The sequence below is a fragment of the Pan troglodytes genome, chromosome 19, assembly GCF_028858775.2.
Source record: "Pan troglodytes isolate AG18354 chromosome 19, NHGRI_mPanTro3-v2.0_pri, whole genome shotgun sequence".
NCBI lineage: Eukaryota > Metazoa > Chordata > Mammalia > Primates > Hominidae > Pan > Pan troglodytes.
Genome location: NC_072417.2, coordinates 60,381,882 through 60,406,014, shown reverse-complemented (window position 1 = coordinate 60,406,014; position 24,133 = coordinate 60,381,882). Strand labels below are relative to the sequence as shown.

General features: G+C 46.7%; 1 protein-coding gene across 1 annotated transcript in view; it reads right to left on the bottom strand.

Moving 5' to 3' along the window:
- Positions 1-6,150: 6,150 nt before the first annotated feature.
- MYH13 (myosin heavy chain 13) overlaps positions 6,151-24,133 on the bottom strand; it is a 62,623-nt gene continuing 44,640 nt past the window's right edge. The window contains exons 25-37 of the mRNA XM_054671051.1: positions 23,427-23,816; positions 20,536-20,662; positions 20,329-20,447; positions 17,785-17,981; positions 17,201-17,384; positions 16,538-16,703; positions 15,730-15,854; positions 13,867-14,463; positions 11,576-11,701; positions 11,096-11,266; positions 8,026-8,130; positions 7,828-7,923; positions 6,151-6,335 (exon numbers count right to left, since the gene is read on the bottom strand). Coding sequence (XP_054527026.1) covers positions 6,183-6,335; positions 7,828-7,923; positions 8,026-8,130; positions 11,096-11,266; positions 11,576-11,701; positions 13,867-14,463; positions 15,730-15,854; positions 16,538-16,703; positions 17,201-17,384; positions 17,785-17,981; positions 20,329-20,447; positions 20,536-20,662; positions 23,427-23,816 — 2,556 coding nt within the window. The 3' untranslated portion in view covers positions 6,151-6,182. The remainder of the gene's footprint in view (positions 6,336-7,827; positions 7,924-8,025; positions 8,131-11,095; positions 11,267-11,575; positions 11,702-13,866; positions 14,464-15,729; positions 15,855-16,537; positions 16,704-17,200; positions 17,385-17,784; positions 17,982-20,328; positions 20,448-20,535; positions 20,663-23,426; positions 23,817-24,133) is intronic.

Below are 24,133 nucleotides of genomic sequence, written 5' to 3'. Positions count from 1 at the left end.
TTAACAGGGCTCCATTATCTTCCCTAGGCCTGCAAGGAGGTACAAGCTGGGGGTAAGAGGGACTCGGTTACCAGAACCTGGAGACAGAAGGGTTGGGGGACTGGGATACCTGACATGGAATGGGATTTTGGACTACAGGGAGAGACATGCGGAATAAATACTGCTCTCAATCTCCTCCTTCCCTCTGCTCTTCTAGCCCAGCTCCCCATTGGCTAGGCCCACCCAAAGGCCAGGGCAAGGGATCCCATTGATGTCAACCTCTTGGGGCATTTAGCACGTTGGAGAAAGGTGGAAAGGGTCTCACGGGTCAAATGGCACCTTGAGTATCCTGCCATGGAGTGCACATCCTGTCCTTTGTGTTGGGCTAGAAAAAGGGCCAGGGAACCTTGCTTTTGGAATTGCTATGGGCCACCTTCATCCCAGAAACATTTAGCGTCTGGTCACCTGTTCCTGCGAAGGGCAGGAGGCTATTTGTGTAGATATACTGCTTCTCCCCTGGGACCAACACTTCTCTTCCAGCCTGGCATGAGGAGCATGAGGTTTGGGGAGAGACCCTTGGCCATGTCATACTCTTTACTGCCAAGGCCATCACTAGGGACCACTCTTTGTCTGTCCAGTGAGTCTTAGCCCTCTATCTCAAGATTCTGCAAGGTCCTTTTCTGTGGATACTCAGTTGAGGAAGCCCTGGTCTGGGAGCCAAAAGACCTGGGATATCTGATTCTGATGCTATATCTTGAGGGGTTACCAGATCATGTCACTAATCTGGATTTTTGTCATTTGCAAAATCAGTGGGCTGTTCCAGATGAACATGATTCCCAGTGACACCTCTGACTCTGAAGAGCGAATCCAAGATTTTATGAGTTTCATCATCTCTAGGTCATTTGTGTAATGAAAAGCATGCCTTTCCACAGCCAGGAGGTGGCAGCAAAGCTCTGTTTTGAAGGGGGCGTTAGGCCAGGGTAGGCACTGCTCTCCAACTCCCTAGAGCTGAAAGTTCAGGTTTGGAGGCTCGGTTTTACTCCTGAATAACAACAACAACAACAACAGCATTATTATTTTCATTATTGTTAGTAAAACAGAAGCAACAATGCCATCTTCAATTTGGGCAATACTGCATAGTTGAGGAAACATTTTTGTGCATTGCACAGGAACCTTTTAACAACTGCATCCTGTAGGTAGGTAATGCCAGGACTTTTAGCCCCATGTTGAGGCTCAGGGACATTTCTTGACTTGCCCGAGGCCCTCTGGAAAGTATTGATGTGCCAGGATAGGAACCCAAGCTTTCTTGCTTTTGTTCTTGTTCTGTGCACTCCCTATCTTATGGTGTGGAAGACCCAAGGCAAGGTCCCCTCTACCTCCTTTTCCATTTTGCAAGAGAGTAGGAGGGTCCAGAGGTACCCAGCTCAGCCTGAGGGCTTAAGACTGGTTTCTGGCTGCCGGATGAAATTTGACATATACAGGCTGGGAAAGAAAACTCAGCACACAAACCTCAGCTTCACTCTCTTCTCTTTCTTCTAGTCCCCAGAAAAGAAAAAAGATATGTATCTTTAGTTACTTACCATCAGGGTGTACCTGGTGTCTCTCTTATTCATTCATTAATTCATTCCTTCAATAATCAGAGTTCTGATGAAGTGTAAGACTCTGTTATGTACTGTGAAGGATATAGGAAGGTTCTTTCTCTTCTGACTCAGAGATCTGGGGGTCAGAAGCTGGGATATGGGAGCCAGGTAAGTGCATAGCTTCTTGGGGGTATCTTAATCCTAGAGAGCCCCCACTGAACTGGGAGTTCTTGAGGAGATGGAATTCAGATTTGGTTTTGTTGGCGTGTCAGGGAGAAGTGAATCCACAGGATTTGAAAAATGACCCCCAACTCCATATGTTAACTTCTCAAACCAGAGAAAACCCCTTAGAGACACAGCCAAAACCCCAGACTGTTGTCCAACTGAATCCCTGTCTTGTACTCCACCTACCTCCTGGGGCCAGGTCTCAACCCTCCGCATCACGATAACAGGTTATCAGAGTGCGTACGGTGTGACCCACTCTATACCACCTGTGCTTCTTGCGTATTCTTATTTGCTTCTCAAAACAACCCTATAAAGTAAACTGTTACACTCTATTTCACATCTGGGGAAACAGAGCCTTAAAGTCATGAAGTAACTTGCCCAGGGTCTCAAAGCTAGTGAGTGGTAGCATAATTGGGACCCTGACAGGTTAGGACTCAGGATCCTGACCACCTGTCCTTGCAGAGGGAAAAGCCACCAAAGTGAGACTGAAGAGCTGCAATCTTATCTCCTCCTCAAACACTGGGCAAGTCATAACTTGTCTGCATCATCTCCAGAAAATGAGGGTATTACACTTGCTTGGTCTTCTAATAGGCTTGTTGGGAGGATGGAATGGAAAAGAGAAAAATGGGCCTGTGACAACTTAGCATCATACAATGTTGTTCTGTGTGTTCGAAATAATATTATTCTCCCTCCTGACTTTGGATTTTTTTGACTGTGAAGATTGAGGCAATTGAAAAGATCATTTCAGTGGACACTTTCAGCAATGATGATGGTGATGGTGATGATGGTGATGGTGGTGGTGATGATGATGATGGTGATGGTGATCTTGAGAAGGTGGTGGTGGTGGTGATGATGGTGATGGTGGTGGTGATGATGATGATGGTGATGGTGATCTTGAGAAGGTGGTGGTGGTGGTGATGATGGTGATGGTGGTGATCTTGAGAAGGTGGTGATGATGATGATGATGGTGGTGGTGGTGATGATGATGATGGTGATGGTGATCTTGAGAAGGTGGTGGTGGTGATGATGATGGTGATGATGGTGATCTTGAGAAGGTGGCGGTGATGATGATGAAGATGATGGTGATCTTGAGAAGATGGTGATGGTGATGATGGTGATAGTGGTGATAGTGATGGTGGTGATTTTAATAGTGATGAAGGTGATGATGGTGATAATGATGATGGTGATGATGATGATGATGGTGGTGATGATGACAGTCATAATAATGGTAGTGGTGAAGTTAGAGGAAGGTGACCTCAGAATCATTTTCTGCTGCCACCGCTGCTGCCAATCCTCCTCAATTTCCAACCCCACTGTGTCAAAGGCATTTGGGGTGGGCTGGTGATGAGATGAAAAGGAGAATCTAGAAGGCCAGAGAGAAGGAATAATCTAAGATGTTAAAGAATAGTGTACTTATCTCAGTGCCTGGTACATAGTAAGCCAGTACTTACTATCAGGTAATAGAAGCTATGAATTTTTAAAACAGTTTTATTAAGATGTAATCATACACCATACAATTTATCTGTTTAAAGTGTAAAATTGAATGGCCTTTAATATATTCACAGTTATGCTGCCACCACCACAATCAATTTTAGAACATCCGTTTTCCCAAAAGAAACCGTGTGCCTCTTGCTGTCACCCCAACCGCCTCATCCCTCCTGGCAAAGCTATGATTTTTATTGTTATCTACACCTTACAGAATAAGGAAATTGAGACTAAGCAATAACTTGCCCATGACCACACAGTTGGTATGTGACAGCACTGGGATTCCATCTAGGTTTGCCAGAACCTAAAGCCTGTGCTTCTGTCCACACAGGTCAGTTTGACCAATGAGGAAACTCAGGTTCAGAGAATATATGTGATCAACCCAAGGCCACACAGCTACAGCTATTAAGTGGTCAGGATGAGGCTCACATTTAGACTTGGCTCCTAATCCACCCATAAGTGTCCTTATTCCATTTTACTGTGCCCCTTCAGGGTAAGCAAATCAACATAATCAGAATGGATGAGATCCTTAAGATCCGAGAGAGAGATGTGAAACTAGCAGTAGTTTTCTTTCCCATTGGGGAGGGAGAATGGTGCCTGGGTCCAGTCTCGTCCTGGACTTGGAAAGTTAACATCTCTTTGGACCCAGCTGCTCCCTTTTCCTTTTGGCCCTGAACACCCTGAGGAGGCTCCATGCAGGTGGGGAGGAGTTACCCTAGCTGGAAGGAGGAGCAAGGTGGTACCTGAGCCCCTATCCAACCTTTTCTAAAGCATCTGTCTTCCTAGGAGTGAATGAGTTTGACAGTACCTACTACCTTCTCAGATGTTAAGGGGAACTGTGGGTGGGCATGAGAGAATTGTACGACAAAGCCTTTAAAAGGGATGGGATGGAAAAGCAGAGTTGCTTGGCAGCCTGCAAGTCTAGGATCTCCAGGGTGTAATTTCCACTCTGCCCTAGACAACTATAGTCACAGTGCTTAATCCATCTGGGCCCCAGTGTCCCTATCTGTAAATTCAGAGAGAAAATGAGGAAGTAAATTGCAAGAATTATGAGTTCCTAGGAGGAAAATGTACTACAGTTATCTGAAAGAATCTTTCTTTTCTTTCCTTCCTTCTCTTCTTCCTTCCTTTTGGATGTTTTCAGCTTTATTGAAGTATAATTGACAAAAGGAATTGTATATATTTAAGGTACACAAATTGATGTTTTAATACATGCATACATTATTAACTATAGATAGGCCTGGTGCTGTAGATCTCCAGAATGTATTCATCTTGTATAACTGAAAATGTGTACCCTTTGATAAACATCTTCCCACTTCCTCCTACTCCCAGCCTCTGGCAACCATTATTCTACTCTTTGCCTCTGAGTTTGACTATCTTAGATTCCACATAGAAGTGAGGTCATTCAGTGTTTGTCTTTCTGCATCTGGCTTATTTCACTTAGCATAATGTCCCCCAAGTTCACCTATGTTGTCACAAATTGCAGGATTTCCTTCTTTTTTATGGCCCAATAGTATTCCCAATAGTATATGAATATATATATTCAAATTTGCATATATATGTACATTTGCATATATATGCACATTGTGGTGATATATACATATATACGAGATATATACATATATACGTATATACGAGATATATACGTGTATATATATACATATATACGAGATATATACGTGTATATATATATACATATATATATGTATATACACATTTTCTTTATCCATTTATCCATTGATGGACATTTAGTTTGTTTCCACATTGTGGCTATTGTGAAGAGTGATGCAATAAACATGGAAGTGTAGATATCTCTTCAAGATCCTGATTCAATTTCCTTTGGATGTATGCCCAGTAGTGGAATGGCTGGATCATATGGTAGTTCCATTTTTAAGTTTTTGAAAAACTGCTATTAGGTTGTACCAATTTGCATTCCCACCAGCAGTGCACAAGAGTTCCCTTTTCTCCACGTCCTCACCAACACTTTCGTCTTTCTGATAATAGCTATTCTGAGAGATGTAGAGTGATATAGGGTCTTTATTTTTAAATGTTTGTGGAAGCTAGTGATTTACCTGGCCATGGGTTGGATTTCCATGTTTTCTACTTGGAGCAAAGATCCTCCACTTTCACATTCCTTATTTTATATTTACGATAGAGCAGCAAGAATCTAAATATCAGCTTCATAGAAGAGGAATGGACCATGATAATAAACACAGCAGAGCCGGGAATCCGAGTATTTAGGAGAATTTATTTCTCACACATTTTCCCTCCACTCTCTCGGAGGTGTCCCATGGCAACGAGCATCAGGTGAGCCTCATTCTTCCATCTTCTGTGGGAGAAAAAATAATTGTACATAGGAAATGAGTCAACTAAATGGGAGACTGAACATCATCTTGAAGTGAAGCAGCTGGAAAATCTGGAACTTCAGGGGAATATTAAGGAATGGCATTGTTTCCCTTTGAACATTGTAAAAGCAAATCAATCTAGCTACTGGCGACAGGACAAACGCCCTGCAAAACAGGGGCTTCATGGGCAGCATCTGTAGCAACAGGGACAGACAGGGATGACAGTGTCGTGCCTCACTGCTCATTCTTTCAAGAGCCTGGAACCACAGGAGTCTTTGCTCAAACAGTAGCATTTGGGAGTGTGCAACCAGCAGCAGGAAGGAGAGGATCAACAGTCATCTTCCAAGCTCTCCCTGGGTGGTCCATGGGACTCCCCCGGGGCTTGGGATTTCTTGGGAAGAAGCCATACTCAGGTACTTGCTCTTCCCTGGCCCCCTACATCTCAGGTACCTGCTCTTACCTGGTCCCCACATCTCAGGTACCTGCCCTTATCTGGCCTCCCACACTCAGGCATTCGCTCTTACCTGGCCCCCATATTCAATATCTGTTCTTAGCTGGCCCCTGTATCTCAGGTACCTGCTCTTACCTGGCTGCCCACGTCTCGGCTCTTGGCCCTCAACTTGTTGACCTGGGACTCAGCGATGTCCGCCCTCTCCGCGGCCTCCTCTAGCTCATGCTGGACTCTCCGGCATCTGGATAGCTGCGTGTTGGCCTGCTCCTCCTGCACAGGAGACAGAGGGGGTATGAGGCTGTAGAGCCTCTCAGTCTGATTATGAGGTGCCCTGTCTCTGAAGGCCTCTGAGGAGTTAAGCAACCAGGGCCCTGGATTCCCTGATGGCAGAGAGGGCAGGTAAGCTTTCTCCAGGGTGTGAGGACAAGGCTCCCAGCTCACGACCATGTGTACTGCCTCGGATCACCTTGCAGGTGCTACTGTCCTTTCTAGGACCTCCACATGTTCCCTTGAATCTCTTCTATATGGTATCTGCTCCATAGAGATCTTCGGGGGAGACCTAAGTCCAGAGCTCTCCCAAGGCACCTGAAGGTATAGAGACCAATGGCCCAAGTCTCCCTCTTCCTGTGCCTCTGCCCAGCACCATCTGTCTAAGGCCAGGCCACTGTACTGGTCTATTTGGGGGAATGTCAAGGATTCCTGACTAAAATGTCCTCCTGGGCACCCTCTAGCCTGCCGATCCTGCTGGGACTGTACTCATCCCATGTGCGTGAATTGCTCTCAATATTGCACCAGTTCAAATCTGCTTCCCTGAGGTCAGGATTGAACCAACCAGGCTCCAGGGAAGGGAGGAAAAAGAGCAATGGGAGAAGCTCAGTCATTTGTCCAGGGCAGACTCCCCTAAATTTTGGTCCTCAGAACAGTAGCCCTGAGGGATGCTCTGCATACAATAAGAAGGTTCCAAAGTCAATGAAGAGTGAGAAATGGTATATTCTGGAACCCTTCCTTCACTTTGTAGAGTTGATGACATATCAAACTCTACAACATCTACAAAATCTGAGATATCCTTGAAGTAAAGCAACCAGGGTAACTTTGTTTAACTCAGATTTTCCCAAACGATTTCTTTTCTATAAAAGGATAAGCTCCTCCCCATGGCAGCCCCACCTTCCTGCTATTAACATCCCTCAGAACCAGTGTCCTCAGAAGACACTTTGGGAAACGCTGATTTTAGCCCATTCCATTTCTTTCCTATTGATTTCATCTATTTGATCAAAGGGTGGATGAAAAAGGATGGGATGGAGTGGAGGGAGTTAGGGAGGGCTGAGGAAGGCTGGAGATGCCTAGGAGGGTGGGCTGTGGTGGGATGGTGGGAATTAGGATGAGGTATCTCAGGTCAGGTCATGGGAGCAGGAATGGCTTTGAGGGTAGACTGGGGTGGTTCGGGAGAGTCAGGGTGATCCAACGCCAGCAGAGTAGGCTAACATGCTCTAGGGGGTGTCAAGTGAGTCACGGTGGGCAGGATGAAGGGGATGGAGGGGGCTGGCCAAGTAGGGTGAGGCAAGAGGGCACAGAGATGGTGAAGGTCGTGAAGGCTTAACATGGACCAGGAGAGGAAGAGGGCAGTTGTCTCTGTGTTTATAGCCTGCAAATACAAACTCAGGCCTGAGGCTCAGGGGACTTTACCAACCAGGATGGCGGGGACACCCAGGATGCCCCAGGGACTGTCTGTCTGTGGGCACTGCCGGGGACCTCCTGTGCTTACCGCCTCCTCAGCCTGCCTCTTGTAAGACTTCACTTTGGCCTGCAGCTTGTCCACCAGGTCCTGGAGCCTGAGGATATTCTTGCGGTCCTCCTCAGCCTGCAAACAGAGTACACGTGGCAGGGGCCCGCAAACCTATGGCCACTTCTGATGGGGCTTGGTCCATACAGCATTCACTGAGGAGGTTTTTGGGACCTCTACCTGGTAAGTCATCTCCTTGACTTTGCGTTCGTACTTGTGGGCTCCCTTCAGGGCTTCAGCTCCCCTCTTCTGTTCCACATCAAGCTCATTTTCCAGCTCCCGCACCTGAGTAGGATGAAAGGAACACAGAATTCAAATCTCCTCTCCCAGGCTTCTCTCATGGACTCATGGGCCAATCATTCTAGAGTGAACTCAAGATCCCCTAATGGTCATTAAAAAGTCAGGAAAACAACAGATGCTGGAGACGATGTGGAGAAATAGGAACACTTTTACACTGTTGGTGGGAGTGTAAATTAGTTCAACCATTGTGGAAGACAGTGTGGCAATTCCTCAAGGATGTAGAACTAGAAATACCATTTGACCCAGTAATCCCAATATTGGGTATATTCCCAAAGGATTATAAATCATTCTATGAAGACACATGCACATATATGTTTACTGAGGCACCGTTCACAATAGCAAAGCCTTGGAACCAACCCAAATGCCCATAAATGATAGACTGGATAAAGAAAATATGGCACATATACACCATGGAATACTATGCAGCCATAAAAAAGGATGAGTTCATGTCCTTTTCAGGGACATGGATGAAGCTGGAAACCATCATTCTCAGCAAACTAACACAAGAACAGAAAACCAAACACCACATATTCTCACTCATAAGTGGGAGTTGAACAATGAGAACACATGGTCACAGTAAAGGGAAGATCATACACTGGGACCTGTCAGGGGGCAGGGGGCTAGGGGAGGGATAGCATTAGGAGTAATACCTAATGTAAATGATGGATTGATGGGTGCAGCAAACCAACATAGCACGTTTATACCTATGTAATAAACCCGCACGTTCTGCACATGTACCCCAGAACTTAAAGTTAGAACAAAAAAAGATCCCCTAATGGGATTTTGCCAAGATGTCTCCTCCTAGGTCTCAGGAGCCACATTTTATTGACAATGCAGGTGCTTTGAGCAAGTGAGAATAAGATGCCCTTACTGGGCAGAGGCAGCCTCAGGTGCACAGAGCATAGCTGGTGGGTCAGGATTTGCTTAGATGCTCCCTTTTGTGGAGCCAGGTCGTTTGGCAAGGGCAGCAAAAGCTAACCTGACTTGTCCTTGCAGGTGAAACCTGCCCAACTGTTCATTGAACTTACAGCAGATCAAGTAACTTGAACTTACAGATCAAGTAAGGCAGCAGGGATCACGAAGAGAACCTGGGCCAGGAGTAGTCAAAGCACTCTCCAGGCCCACTTGATAGACCCAAAGCAAGTCAGTCGCCACCACTGAGCATGAGTTTCTGTATATTTAGGATGGAGATAATATTTCCTGCCCAGCCTACCTCAAATGTGGAGATCAAATGAAAGTATGTGAAAGTATTGTTAGAATGACAAAGCACTACACAGGTGTTGTTAATTTCATAGTTGCTTCTGCCTTTCTTGAAGTCTCGAGGGGAAAGGGCAGCCACTGAGGACATAAGTCACCAACTGTGGTCCCAACTCCACAATCCAGAGATTGAAGCCAGGGAGGGGCAGCAGCCAGCTGCATGCTCCACTCCACTGGGAATCCTAGTGGCTGCAGAGCAGGGGCGACTCTGGGCTTGGAGACTCACTAGATCAGCCTTGAAAACTACCAATCGGACGGGCTTACTCTGGGTGCTGTTCCCAAAACCTCCCCACCCTCTACCTCCTGGACCCAGGAAATGTCTTCCATCAGGTTCTACAAAACATTTGTTTTCCTGGGAATTCTTTCTAGGCTTCTGTAAGGTTTATGGAAGTCACATAACCGGGCAGGGGATGGGAGGACAGTCAAGGTGCCTCACCATGGGAGGGGGAGGGTGGCCGAGGGCTCCCCGCCAACCCAGGAATCAAAGTATGGCAGAAGGTGTCATGAGATCTAATCCTTTTCCCATAGGAGGGATCCATGAGAAGAACAGGCCTAAACTCATTGTAGTGGAATAGGACTGGGGATAATTGAAAATAAACATTAAAGAATTTTGGGGGAAGTTCTAACTTCCCTGGTGTTTACTTTTGTTATTCAAAAAGTCTATGGCCTTGTTGTTTTTAGCACCCCCCTAAAAAAAAATCCTTTCACATTTAATGGGACCATGTGCCTGGGGAGGATATCCTCGGGTGGTTTGCATAAAGAATGACAGTATTTGGAGGCTTTCCTGCTGGGAAAAGTCGTCTCCTTCTCTTTTCCTCCTCCTCATCCTCCTTTCCTCCCTCTCTTTCATTTCCTGTCTCCCTGGGACAAGAGACATTCGAACAGCCTCCTCCGCAGAGCCCTCCTCCAAAATGTCAACCGCTAGTGCAGCCCATTTTAAAATGATTGAAATAAACCACATGGGTCTAACAGGAAAAGCGAGGGAGACAGGAAACAAAGGGAACAGTCAGCAAAGAAACTGAACAATAACTGCAGGATACGCTCCCAGATAAAGAAAGAGCAGGATGTCCAGGTGTCGGGGGGTTGAACTTTTCTGGTGCATCACGCTAAAGGAAGAAGCCCCGATCACCCTCTTTTGGGGCTGGAGCAAGAGACATACCTGTGCCAGAATTGCAGCCTGCACTGACAGATGAGAAAAGCTGGGGAGGGAAGGAAACCTGAGACTGGGAGAAAACGGAAACTGCAGATTTTATGTAGGATGGGCCGTGTTGATCAAAGTGAAGCTTGGTCCAAAATGTAAATGCATCAAAATGAGTAATTTTATGACTGTAGAGTATGTTAATAGCTTTCTCCATGTATGTGTGTGCATCTGAATCTACATAGCAAACGGAATGTGAACATTAACATACATCATTATATTACATTTACTGAGGTGTGAGCATACCAAAATAGATGTGTGTGTGCGTGTGTGTGTGTGTGTGTGTGTGTGTGTGTGTGTGTGTGTTTTGGGGCATAGGAACAGGTGAAACAGAAAGAGGTGAGAAATGAGGCTCACAGGGAATTTTTCAAGCAGTCCTGAAACTGAATTTGCAATCTATTCATTCAGTGGCCTTTTCCCACCATCTCAGTTTCTGGACTGTGGTTCTGTCCGAGGCTGTCACTTTCAGAGTAACAGTCCTCTCAAAAACTCTACCCGGTTCTCCAGTTTCTGGATCTGCTTCTTCCCGCCCTTCAGCGCCAGTTGTTCAGCCTCATCTAGACGGTGCTGCAGGTCCTTCACCGTCTGCTCCAGGTTCTTCTTCATCCGCTCCAGGTGGGCGCTGGTGTCCTGTTCCTTCTTTAGCTCCTCAGCCATCATGGCAGCCTGGTTAAGTTCACAGGACACATCAGAGGCCCTGTCCGCCCATCCCTACCCAGAGCTTGCAGAAGAGGCGAGGGCTGGGATCATGGTGCTGAGCCTCCCCTGTCTGACTGGGGCCAGTCATTGCTGATTCCCCACAGCCTCCCCTCCCACTTTGCCACTGCTGAGACTGTACCTCATTACATCTGTCTGGGAAGCCACCACTAACCGATTGTTGTCATAAGAGATGAAACATACTTGCCACGCCCTGGCTCAGAGGCCCCCCTTTCTCAGTTCCAAACCCCATCTCTGAAAAGGAAGAACAGAGCTCACATCCGTGATGGCCTTCTTGGCCTTCTCCTCTGCGTTCCTGGACTCCTGGATCGAGTTCTCCACCTCTGCCTGGCACTGAGCTATGTCAGCCTCCAGTTTTTTCTTGGTATTTATCAGGCTTGTATTCTACAAGAAGAATTAGATATCAGGGGTGTGGGTTCTCTTGGGGCGCTTAAAAAAATTGGGAGAGGGTTGGCTGGGGAAGGAAGTAAATTGTGATCCTGTTCCATTTCTTATTTTTCATGTGGGTGACCTGCTGGGTACAGTACTGTACATTCTTTCTTTATTCTTAACTGAACAGAAAGTCCTGAAACAGACCCAAGAATTGTACATGAAAGAATTCAGTAAATGATAAAAGTAGAATTTCAAATATTTGAGGATGGATAGATTATTCAGTAAAAAGTCTTGGAACAAGGAAATGATGATAGACATACTATATGAAATGAAAAATAATTTAAATAATCAAAATATGCCATAAATAGAATTGTAAGGGGTGACGACAAACTGGAAAACATTTGCAATGTACATTACAGAAGAAAATATTCCCTTTCTTAACATATAAATAAGGCAAATCAATTAAAAAAAGGGCAAAAACTACAAATGGGTAAAATACTAGAAGAAATTCAAATGGCCAACAAATGTGATAAAATGTTCCATCTCATTAGCAATAAAAAAAATACTAAAAACTCAGTGAGGTATGTTTCAGCAATAAAATTGGTGAAGATTTTTAAAATAAGAGCTAGAATATTTGAGAATTTGTAGAAGAGAACTCTCACACGTTTCCCCAATGGAAATAAAAATTGGGACAACCTTGTTAAAGAACAATTTGTATTACAAATACCTTTGCTGTTTGGACCTTGAAATTTCATTTTTAGAAATTTATTTACTTTTAGAAATATTAAGATTATAGTAATCATAGAAGTATATGAAAATTTAGTTATGAGGAAGTTCATCAAAATAGTCTTTCTAAAAGTAAAATTTTTATTGAGAACAATCTAAAATAACCACAGAAGACTGATTAAATGAAAGGGCCGTAATATACAAGTAGAATAGCCTACTTTTCTGTCATCAAAAATCATATAGAAGACTATTTAAAGATGTCGAAGCTGGGCACAGTGGCTCATGCCTGTAATCCCAGCGCTTTGGGAGGCTGAGGCGGGCAGATCACCTGAAGTCAGGAGATCGAGACAATCCTGGCCAACATGGTGAAACCCCATCTCTACAAAAATACAAAAATTAGCTGGGTGTGGTGACGAGCACCTGTAATCCCAGCTACTCAGGAGGCTGAGGCAGGAGAATCGCTTGAACCCAGGAGGCAGAGATTGCAGTGAACTGAGATCGCACCACTGCACTCCAGCCTGGCGACAGAATGAGACACTGCTCTGTCTCAAAAAAAAAAAAAAGATGTCAAAATATGTTCATGATTGTTAAATTCAAAAAAGAGGTTGCAAAAGATTGCTCATACTTTTACTATATATATATGTATTTATTTTTAATTAAAACTTTTTTTTTTTTTTTTTTTGTAGAGACAAGGTTTTGCCATATTGCCCACGCTGGTCTCAGACTCCTGAGATCAAACAATCCCAAATTCCTGGGATTAGAGGCAAAAATATAATATTTATATAATTCACAATGGGCCTAAGAATGAGAGACCCCCAGAATGTTAATAATATGCTTGACTTTTTTCTTCCATGTATTTACTTGTTTTTTCTATTTTTTTAAACAAAGGAGTTTTAAAAACTTTTATAAAAATAATTATTTTGTGTTTTTGTTGTTGTTGTTTGTTTGTTTATTTTTTTGGCAGGGTCTCCCTCTGTTGCCCAGGCTGGAGTGCAGTGGCATGATGATAGTTCATTGCAGCTTCAACTCCTGGGCTAAAGCAAACCTCCCACCTTGGCCTCCCAAAGTGCTGGGAGTATAGGTGTGGCGCTGAGCCGGGTCAAAAATAATTATTTTGAAATAAAATCTTAATATTCTAGGGTTTCCACTTAAATAGTACTTCCAGGTGCCTTACGTAATAATTAATCCTTCGTTGCTCTGATTTCCCCACAACGTGCAAGATGTTTAATGTTTGGATGAGAGAAAGCTCAGAAATCTGTCAATCAAGAGTCAGTTATTCCAAGAAGCAAGCTTAAAAGAAAATTTGTCTTGACCACTAGTCTGGGAGAAACCGGGTGCTCCTTCCCATGGCGTGGGCCCTGAGCGGAGGGATAGCGGAAGCAGCTGCGGGGTGCAGGAGGCGCTATCTGCCCCAGGGTGGACCTTCAGCGGAGGAGTGAGGGCCGACGCACCTGGGAGTGCAGGAGCTGCACGCGGTCGCTGGCGTCCAGCAGCTCCTGCTCTGACAGCCTGCGGGTCCGCTCCGTCTGTTCCAGGGCCACCTTCATTTCCTCCAGCTCCTCCAGCAGGAGGCCATTCCTGCGCTCCACGATGGCCAGCTGCTCCTTGAGGTCCTCATTGCTCCTCAGGGCGTCATCGAGGTGCAGCTGGGAGTCCTGCAGGGGAGACCCAGAGTGAGGCCAGAGCCGCTTGGCAGGCTGGGGCCCGTCCAGGTACGCAGAGGCAGCCACCGTGCTCACCTTGAGCTGGCCCTGGACCGTGCGCAGGTGCTTCTGGGTCTCTGCCATCTGGCGGTTGGAGTGGCCCAGCTGAATCTCCATCTCATTGAGGTCTCCCTCCATCTTCTTCTTTAGCCTCAGGGCGTCGTTCCGGCTGCGGATTTCAGCATCCAGCACGCTCTGCAGGGCCTCTGCTGCCCGCTGGCTGTTTCTTTTTAGCTGCTCGATTTCTTCATCCTTCTCAATGACCTTGCGGTCTAGCTCGGATTTCACCTGGCTCAGCTCTAGCTGCACGCGCAAGATCTTGCTCTCCTCGTGTTCCAAGGAACCCTGACGAAAGCAAAGGAGTGATTGAGAGTGCCGTGGACATCCACCTTCATGAATGGGTATTTTCATCCCCATACGATCAAATGGGTATGCGTTTTTTAAAAAAAATTAAATTAAATTTTTTTTTTTTTTTGGTAGAGACAGGGTCTGTGTTGCCCAGGCTGGTCCTGAACTCCTGGGCTCCAGTGATCCTCTGTCCTTGGCCTCCTAAAGTGTTGGGATTACAGGTGTGAGCCATGGTGCCCAGAGCCCAAATAGGTTTTGTATTTTTTTTTTGTACAGAGTCTCACTCTGTTGCCCAGGCTGGAGTGCAGTGGCACAATCTTGGCTCACTGCAACCTCCACCCCCTGGGTTCAAGCGATTCTCCTGCCTCAGCCTCCCAAGTAGTTGGGATTACAGGTGCCCACGACTGTGCCTGGCTAATTTTCGTATTTTTGGTAAAGACAGGGTTTCACCATGTTGCCTAGGCTGGTCTCGAACTCCTGACCTTCCAGGTTATCTGCCTGCCTCGGCCTCCCAAAGTACTAGGATTACAGTTGTGAGTCACCACGCCCGGCTGCAAATAGGTATTCTTATACCCATTTTATAGATGAAGAGAACAATATTCAGAGAGGTCTGAGTATTTGGCTTGCTCCCAAATATCCCTAATAGTGATGAAACTGGGACTAAAACTTTGCATCGCTCATGAACAAATTATTTTATGACTTGAGATAGAGTATCTTTCTTAATTAGTGAAAATTTTATTGTGGGTATCTATTATAATAGTGACCATAAATCAGGGGTCAACCTATTCTCTTAAATGACAGGGCAACTGCTCTCCTGTTATCCTGTGTCGGTTTGTATTTCCCTAGAAACCACCAGCCATCCTGGCCACCACCGATTACTGCATTGGGAGACGCTGGGTGTGTTTGGATTATACAGGATTCTTGATAGCCAAAAATGATTGTCTGTGCCTCTATGTTAAACATAACTGAGAGATTCTGCACTGCTCTCAGGATGTTAGGTGATTGATTTTCTGCTTCCTGAGAGGAAGACATTGAAGAACATAATGAACACATTTATTTATTTTCAAAGGGGAACTGTGCCAGAGAACGCCTAGGAGATAAAGTAGCAGCCCGTGGATGTTTCAGCCCCTGGGATGGCTGAATGTTACTCCCAGTGGAGACTCAGGGTCTCCTGGCAGGAAGGGCCCCATGGGGTGGTGAAGGGCAGCCTCTTTAAGTTCCCTGTCCTCCTGAATTTCTGAATGTCATATCCCAGACACTTACCTCCACTTCTTCTAAGGCGACCTGCAGATCTGACTTTTCCTGCTCCACTAGCTTCTTGGTCTTTTCCGCTTCCTGAAGATTCTTGCCAGTTTCTGCAATCTGCTCAGTTAAGTCGGAAATCTCTTCTGCAAAGGACAGGCTTGATTTAGGCTGTTTCAACAGGCTCCAGTTTATAGTATAGGCATTTGCCAGGCAATTCAGGGATGGGCGATTCATTCATGACATTTATACAGGAGAGAATACAGGGCAGCCGTTCAGATGAGGTGTTGGCAAGACAGGGATGTGTTGCCTCACCTGCACTAGGCAGACAGGAACCACAAGTAAAGAATAGAAACTTAAAACTTCAAAAGTACCATATACAAAACGGTCATAGAGAAGACCAGAGAAAACAGCTGTGGGGAAAATGCATAGAATCATAGTCTGCAGAACCAGAAGGGGCTTTGGAAAGTGTTGGGTGTGGTCTTCTGATTTTGTAGAGCAGAAATCTGAGGTCCTAAGGGATTCAGTGGCATGTGCAAGAATACAAAGCCACCTAGAGACAGAATCACTGAAGGGTCTTCTCTAACGGAGCAGTGGGCTCAGCAACCCACTGTTCCTTCAGTTCTCAAAAATGAGACTTAGCTGCTGCCGTGTCTTACATTAAAAAGGTTTGGGCCTTGGGGCAAACTGAGTCAATGTGAGGCATGATGGGTGAGGATCGTGTGGGGCAGTGGGAAGGAGGTGTCTGGAGATGGCTGTGGCCAAATGGGGAAGGGGTTGGCAGGAGGAGACGGGGACATAGCACACACCGGTGGTGGAGACAGCTCACCTTGCAGATTTTTGTTCTCCCGCCTCAGTGTCTCTAACTGGTCCACCACCTCCTCATAGGCATTCCTCATCTTGAAGAGTTCAGTGCTGAGTGACCTGGACTCCTTCTGAGCAGCTTCCAACTCAGCCTGGCTTTCGTCCAGCTTTTGCTTCCACTCTGCAAGGACCTGGGAGATGACAAAGGGACATGGGAGAAGCAGAAAGCAGGGGTGACTCAGAAGAGTTCATGCAAACAAGGGCTGTCAGTAACACCAACGTTTTGCCCTTCCATCCTTAGGGACTGAAGAAGGAGGAGGAGCACTGTTCTAGATCAGGGACCCCAAACTGTGATATCCCTGCAGACCCTCTGCTGCATTCTCACAGACATTATAATCTCAATGGAACGGAATTAGCTTTCACTAAAAATAAAATTGCCTTTGGAGGGACTGTCACAGTAGTCAAGAAGACACCTCAAGTCCCTGAAACTGGGAAATGATGCTCCAACCGGGGGCCTTCTAGGATATGCAGGTATCTCACACATCTAAGCGTGAAACTGTTGTTTTCACCACTGCCACTGCAAAACATTTGTCCCTTTTCCAAATTCAGGTATTTTCATGTAAATAGCATTTCCCCAACTTGAATTATCCTCATGCCATCTTCACAAAGAAAGCGGCTGGGGAAGGACCTTGTCGAAGTTCCTCTGCTTCTTGTCCAGTGTGGCACAGGCGGTGTGGGAGCGCTCCAGATCCCGCATCAGATCGTCCACCTCTCCCTGCAGCCTCTGCTTGGTTTTCTCCAACGATGCGCACTTGGAGTTCGCCGTCTCTGTGTTCTCCTCTGCTTCCTGGAGCCTCTGGGCCAGTTTTCTCCTATGAAAACCAGATTTTTTTTTCCCCCTTCGCAAAGGTGGAATATTTCAGAAGGTAACTGTCAGATGGGAAGAGAAATGAATAGCGTGGAAGGGACTGGTGTTTGATGAGACCAAGACCTAGGATTTGGTGAGTGGGGAGGATCCAAGTGTCACCGAGAGATTCTCAAAATGCTTGGTGGCAAAGCAGGTCCCTAAGGAGCACCTCCAGGGAGCTAGGTGGAACGGACAGTTCCCGAGAAGAAGGACAGGGAGACCCCCAGAGGGTGGGGGGTACAATCCGAATGTTTCAGAAACCACAAAGGCGTGGGCAGGAAAGAATCTCTCAAGATAGGAAGACTCCTGGTCCCTTGGCTTGTGTCCTTGGGCCCCCTCTGCTATTGCCACCCTGGAGCCCCTACTTGGCCTCCTCTAGCTCCTCTGTGCGCTGGATGGCGTCCGTCTCGTATTTCGTCCTCCACTGGGCAACCTCACTGTTGGCCTTGGACAGCGCCCTCTGCAGCTCGGCCTTGGCTTCCTGCTCCTCCTCATACTGTTCCCGCAGCAGGTCACAGTCGTGGCGGGAGGACTGCAGGGCGTGCGCCATGGCGTTCTTGGCCTGGGAATGACAGCGGTGACAAATTGCAAAAACATTTGACCCTTTTCCAAGTTCAGGTATTTTCATTTAAATCACTTTCCCCCAACTTGAATTATCCCTATGCTGTCTTCACCAATTTTGCCCTATCAGCATATCACCTGGTTTATTTAATTTTTTTTTCAAGTGGACTCCTTAATTATATTTAAATATATTTAACAAAAGAGTAAACTGTCACAGGAAAGTAAGTGGAAAACCATTGACATTTGCCATAAACAGAAGGTAACCATAAGCGCAATGGAAATAAAGCAATGTTATCATGTCTAGCTAGGTACTGTTGCCTGCTGGGACTCCATGCCTGGGGTCTACCCTCTATTTCTTAATAGGGTAAATAAGCAAATGCTAAGGAAGTATGGTTCACACTGAGGCCTTTTCCTTGATATAATCAGAAGGATTGGAACAATTAAAAAGGGAATAATTTTCTCACTACTTGATGCAATGGTATGGAATGCTGTGACCAGGAGAAGCCTGAAAGCATCTTTTGATGTCACCACTGGGCTATGTCCCCACACTGGGGATTGCTGATGTGAGCTTCGCTGTTTCCACGGCTGGACTTCCTCCTCCTAGGCAGAGAAGACATGCCTAGAGGCCTCCGTCCCTCACTCCCTCCCACTGGAGGGATGTAAGGGCAACAGTTTAGCTCCGACTATAATGGCCACAAGACGCCCTCTGGTGCCACCATCAAAGAGAGAGTTCTGTCAGCCCACTTCAGTAATTTGTATATTTTCATCTTTTTAAAAATGCAGTAGACCAAGCGTGGTGGCTCATGCCTGTAATCCTAGCAGTTTGGGAGGCCGAGATGGGCGGATCACCTGAGGTCAGGAGTTTGAGACCAGCCTGATCAACATGGAGAAACCCTGTCACTACTAAAAATACAAAACCAGGCATGGTGGCACATGCATGTAATCCCAGCTACTTGGGAAGCTGAGGCAGGAGAATCACTTGAACCCAGGAGGCAGAGGTTGTCGTGAGCCAAGATCGCGCCATTGCACTCCAGCCTGAGCAACAAGAGTGAAACTCCATCTCAAAAAAAAAAAAAAAAAAAAAAAAGGCAATAAATGACACACTTTGCCTAAGAAGGAAAACTCAGCTGTTGCTGTATTCTTGCCAAAGGACAGCCTGCTCCTGCAGTGGCCCTTCTCAGTACTTGTTCAGGCTTGGGTTCTCACCACTTCCCCCTTCCCCTCATCTACCAAAGATCTTTACCATATAACAGAAAGATGGGAGACAAATATGGCACTTGTCCTTTTTCAGAAGAAAAAGGTGGAGCTTGGGAAAATTCCAAAAGATTGCCCTATAAGTCTTAGCCAGTGTACAGCAACCTCGGAATTCCATTCATGCAGTTTTTTGGACTCTTAGTCCCCTATTCTGATACTTGAATATGAATTGGCAGCACCAAGTACCTACTGTGTGCACTGTTCTGCTAGGCACAGTAGGTACAGTGGGGACAAACTATTCTTGCCCTCCATGAGTTGATAGATCTGTGGGGAGACATGTATTATAAACACAATATCTAGACATTGAAATCAAGAAGGTGATGACGTTCATGTTTATGCAACTGTCTCAAGGGTGCTTCCAAAACCATGGAGCCTTCTTGGAGGAGGGGAGCTTAAAATCAGGTGGTATAGGAGGTGACACATCAGGAATAATGAAGAAGAAAGAGGAGGGGGATTTCAGGTGGCCAGGATGAATTGCTGGGCAGAATGATCAAGTGTGTGCAGTGATGGGGAGGAGGTGCCCTGGCTGGAGAAGGGAGTTTCTCAGACCACCCTGCGGGGGACAGAGGAGGCCAGGGGATGGACCACCATAGGTATGGTTTTCTATTCCTGAAGAAGGAGATCCAGTGCTAAGGTCCTCTAACCTTAAAGGACAGGTTCCCACCATGCTGCAAGGCAGACAGGAGAAGCAACAGGTTTCTTTCTTTCTTTCTTTAATGGAGTCTCGCTCTGTCTTCCAGGCTGGAGTGCAGTGGCGTGATCTCAGCTCACTGCCACCTCCGCCCCCTGGGTTCAAGGAATTGTCTGCCTCAGCCTCCCGAGTAGCTGGGATTACGGGCACCTGCCAGTACACCCAGCTAATTTTTTTTGTATTTTTAGTAGAGACGGGGTTTCGCCATCTTGGCCAGGCTGGTCTTGAACTCCTGATCTCGTGATCCACCTGCCTTGGCCTCCCAAAGTGCTGGGATTACAGGTGTGAGTCACCGTGCCCAGCTGCAGCAGATTTCTTGATGTAGCACTGCTCCGACCAGCTTCACGGGTGAAGTGGTCATATAGTCTGGCTTCTCAGGTTCAATCTGACTCTATACCTTTACCTTGGTTTCTTCTTCCATTTGCCTCTTAAGCTCCTCCAGCTGCTGGGTGAGGGCCTGCTTGCTTTTGGTCAGCTGTGAAATCAGAGACTCCTTCTCTTCCACTCGGTGGCTCAGCTCCCCTACCAAACAGATGTGGCCCCCACGTCAGTGTTACTGACCACCCTCTCCCATGGCCCGGCTGGACCCCAGAGCCCTGCCCATTCTCACCATTTTGGGTCTGCAGTCTTGCTTTCTGCATGTTCAGATCATGGATCAACTGTGTCTGTTGCTCGTCCTTGGCTTTGATTTCACTAAATTGATCTTCTACCGTCCGGCACGTTCTTTCTATGTTACTCTTTAACAAACAGAAAGTCAACATGAATGGGAAGAAATGGATTCCTAGTGCCCAGCATTGAACTGAACAGTGTAATCATTTAGTTTCTTGTCAGGTAAAATAAAAATAAAAGTACAGAACAAAAAAAAGTTCAGTTTCAAAAAAATCATAATCGGCCAGGCGCAGTGGCTCACGCCTATAATCCCAGCACTTTGGGAGGCCGAGGAGGGTGGATCACCTGAGGTCAGGAGTTTGAGACCAGCCTGACCAACATGGTGAAACCTTATCTCTACTAAAAATACAAAATTAGCCAGGCGTGGTGGCGCATGCCTGTAATCCCAGCTACTCGGGAGGCTGAGGCAGGAGAATCGCTTGAACTCGGGAGGCGGAGGTTGCAGTGAGCCGAGATCATGCCATTGCACTCTAGCCTTGGCAGCAAGAGTGAAACTCCGTCTCAAAAAAAAAAAATCATAATTATTTCAGATTTGTGAATGCAGCTCAATCACCAATCACTTGGAACATCAGGTAGATAAGTATTTAATGATTTGTAAACAACCCTTTGAGAAGATGTCACTTTTAAGTGGATCTTTCGGATCCTCTTGTAATATAAGTGATTCGTGAATAATTGCAAGCAATACAAGCCTGTGAATATTTGCAAGCAATATATTCAGATGACAGTGTTAAGCATTTCATTCAATAACACAGAAGGTTCCCCATGGTGCAGGCAGTATGAAGGGATTCACCTCTCTGGCTTCCAGTTGGCCTGTATTTTTGTGAAGTTTGTTCAAAACCCTTGTGTGTGTTGACCTTTCTCTCCTCCTGCTGCTCCATAAAATAGAAAATAAAATGTATAGAGCATATGTTTTTCTTTAGAATGGTAAGTATGAGATGGCAGTGGAGGAAGCAGGGACACTAATTCCACGGGCGTCCTGGAGGAGCTTAGGATCTCTTTGAGAAGATGACACGCAAACATGAAGGAATCAAAGCAGGGAGAGTTGAAACGCGATGGCAGCTTGCAAGGAGAACCGTCAAAGGGGACAACTGAAAAAGCGTTAAGAGACATGAAGTGCTGCTTCCTCTGGATGTTAAAATTGAGAACAGAGAGCAGCACACGGCAATTCTGGAGATAGGGAGGCTGGAGTGGGGGCTGTTTATAGGCACAGTGTGTGGGGGATGCTGGAGGCCCTTCCTACCCAGCTACCCCTGCAGGCTGGCCTGGCTCGCCGAGAGAGAGGTGTGGGAGGGGAACATTTACAGAACCAAGTTCTTAAAGGAAGAAAGAAAACCAAGGGAAAAAGGGCAAACACATGGGAAAGCAGGAAAGAAAGAGAAAAGGAGTCATCAGCCGGAGCCAGAGGCTGCAGTCGCGGAGTGAAGAAGCAATCAAGGAGGCACAGGGCTGCGTGGACGCAGACCCTAAACACTGGCAGCAGGGGGCGCTGGAGAGACCACTCTAGTTCTCTGATCCATATCTCCCTTCCTTTTCTGGACAGATGCCCTGACCTTCCGGGAAACCCTCGGTGAGAGGCCCACAGCCTCGCTTCTAGGGTCACCACCGCTTCTTCCAGTCTAGCCAAACAGCTCCTAGTACAGCTCAGAGCACCCTGCAAGGAGGGCACGTGTTAAATCGAGGAGCACACATGCTCCACGAGGAATTCTTTGCTTTGAGGCCACGCACAGAGGTGGGTTCACTATGAAGCTTGTGAAATAAGCTTCAGGGCCCGCATTTGCATGGGCCACAGAGAGTCTGGGAGCTGCAGAAGGTTCAAGGGAAGAGGAGCCATCACAAGCAGAATATTCTAGAAGGCATTTCTGGCAAATGGCCCAAAGAGGCCTCAGGAGAAAAGAACTTGAGTCTTCAAGGTAACCTGCGACTTTTTTGTCTCATTATAAATATCAACTTTCATGCCTAATTTTTATAAGTTTGTATACTTTTTTCTTAAAGAGCCCCAATCGGCCAGGCACAGTGGCTCATGCCTGTAATCCCAGCACTTTGGGAGGCTGAGGTGGGTGGATCACCTGAGGCCAGGAGTTCAAGACCAGCCTGGCCAACATGGTGAAACCCCAACTCTACCAAAAATACAAAAATTAGCCAGGCCTGGTGGCGTGTGCCTGTAATCCCAGCTACTTGGGAGGCTGAGGCAGGAGAATTGCTTGAACCTGGGAGGTAGAGGTTGCAGTGAGCTGAGATGGCACCACTGCAACCCAGCCTGGGGAACAAGAGCGAAACAGTGGTGCCAGATCATCCAATTGTGCTTGAATCAAGTGATCTTGATGCTTTGGTCTGAAAGTTTGTGTCCCCCCAAAATTCATAATTTCCAGTCCAGTGGTGTTGGGGGGTGGGGCTTTTGGGAGGTGATAAGGTCATGGGGGTGGAGCCCTTATGAATGGGATTAGTGTTCTTATAATAGAGGCCTGAGAGAACTTGTTCACCCCTTCTACCACATGAGGATGCAATGAGAAGGCACTATCTGTGAGGAACAGGCCTCTGACAGACACCGAATTTGCTGGCACTTTGATCTTGGACTTCCCAGCCTCCAAAATTGTGAGTGATAAATTTCTGTTGTTTATAAATTACCCAGTCTAAAATATTTTGTTACAGAAGCACAAATGGATAAGACAAAGGACGTGAGTGAATTTGAGGAACTGGAAACAGGCAGAAATAGGGAAGAGGGTTTCAGTGTAGAACATGCAGTGGTTTGGAGGCATCAAATTACACGTGCCCAGGGGCAGGTGGCTGTCGGCTGCCTTGCATTCTCCAAGAGCAGAAGGGCCAGTCAGGTACCTTTGACTTGGAGAGAGCCTCGATGTTGCTGGCCATGTCGTCGATCTCCATCTTCAGCTCGCTCTTCTCCTTCTCCAGCTTCTGCTTCACCCGCTGCAGGTTGTCAATCTGCTCCCCAAGCTCGGCCACACTATCTGCTTGCTTCTTCCTCAGGGTAGCTGCTGTGGCTTCATGCTGCAGGGTGGCCTCCTCCAGGTCCCTGCGCATTTTCTGGAACTCAGCCTCCCGCTTCTTGTTCATCTCAATCTGGGCTGAAGTGGCCCCACTGGCTTCTTCCAGCCTCTCGCTGATCTCCTCCAGTTCCCTGGCCAGATCTGAGCGCTGCTTCTCAATCTTGGCTCTGAGCGTGTGTTCCGCTTCAATTTCCTCCTCCAGCTCTTCTATGCGGGCCTGAAAGGATTACTCTATCAGGAATGTTATTGTGGAGGAGGGGGCAGCCCCCTTTGAGAGGGGCTGGGTGTCGAGGAATTGCGGGTAGGCAGCATGAGCCGGGTGGGTCATTTGAGGTCAGGAGTTTGAAACCAGCCTGGCCAACATGGTGAAACTCCGCCTCTACTAAAAATACAAAAATTAGCCGGGTGTGGTGGCGGGCGCCTGTAGTCCCAGCTACTCGGGAGGCTGAGGCAGGAGAATAGCTTGAACCTGGGAGGTGGAGGTTGCAGTGAGCTGAGATTGTGCCACTGTGCTCCAGCCTGGGTGACAGAGCA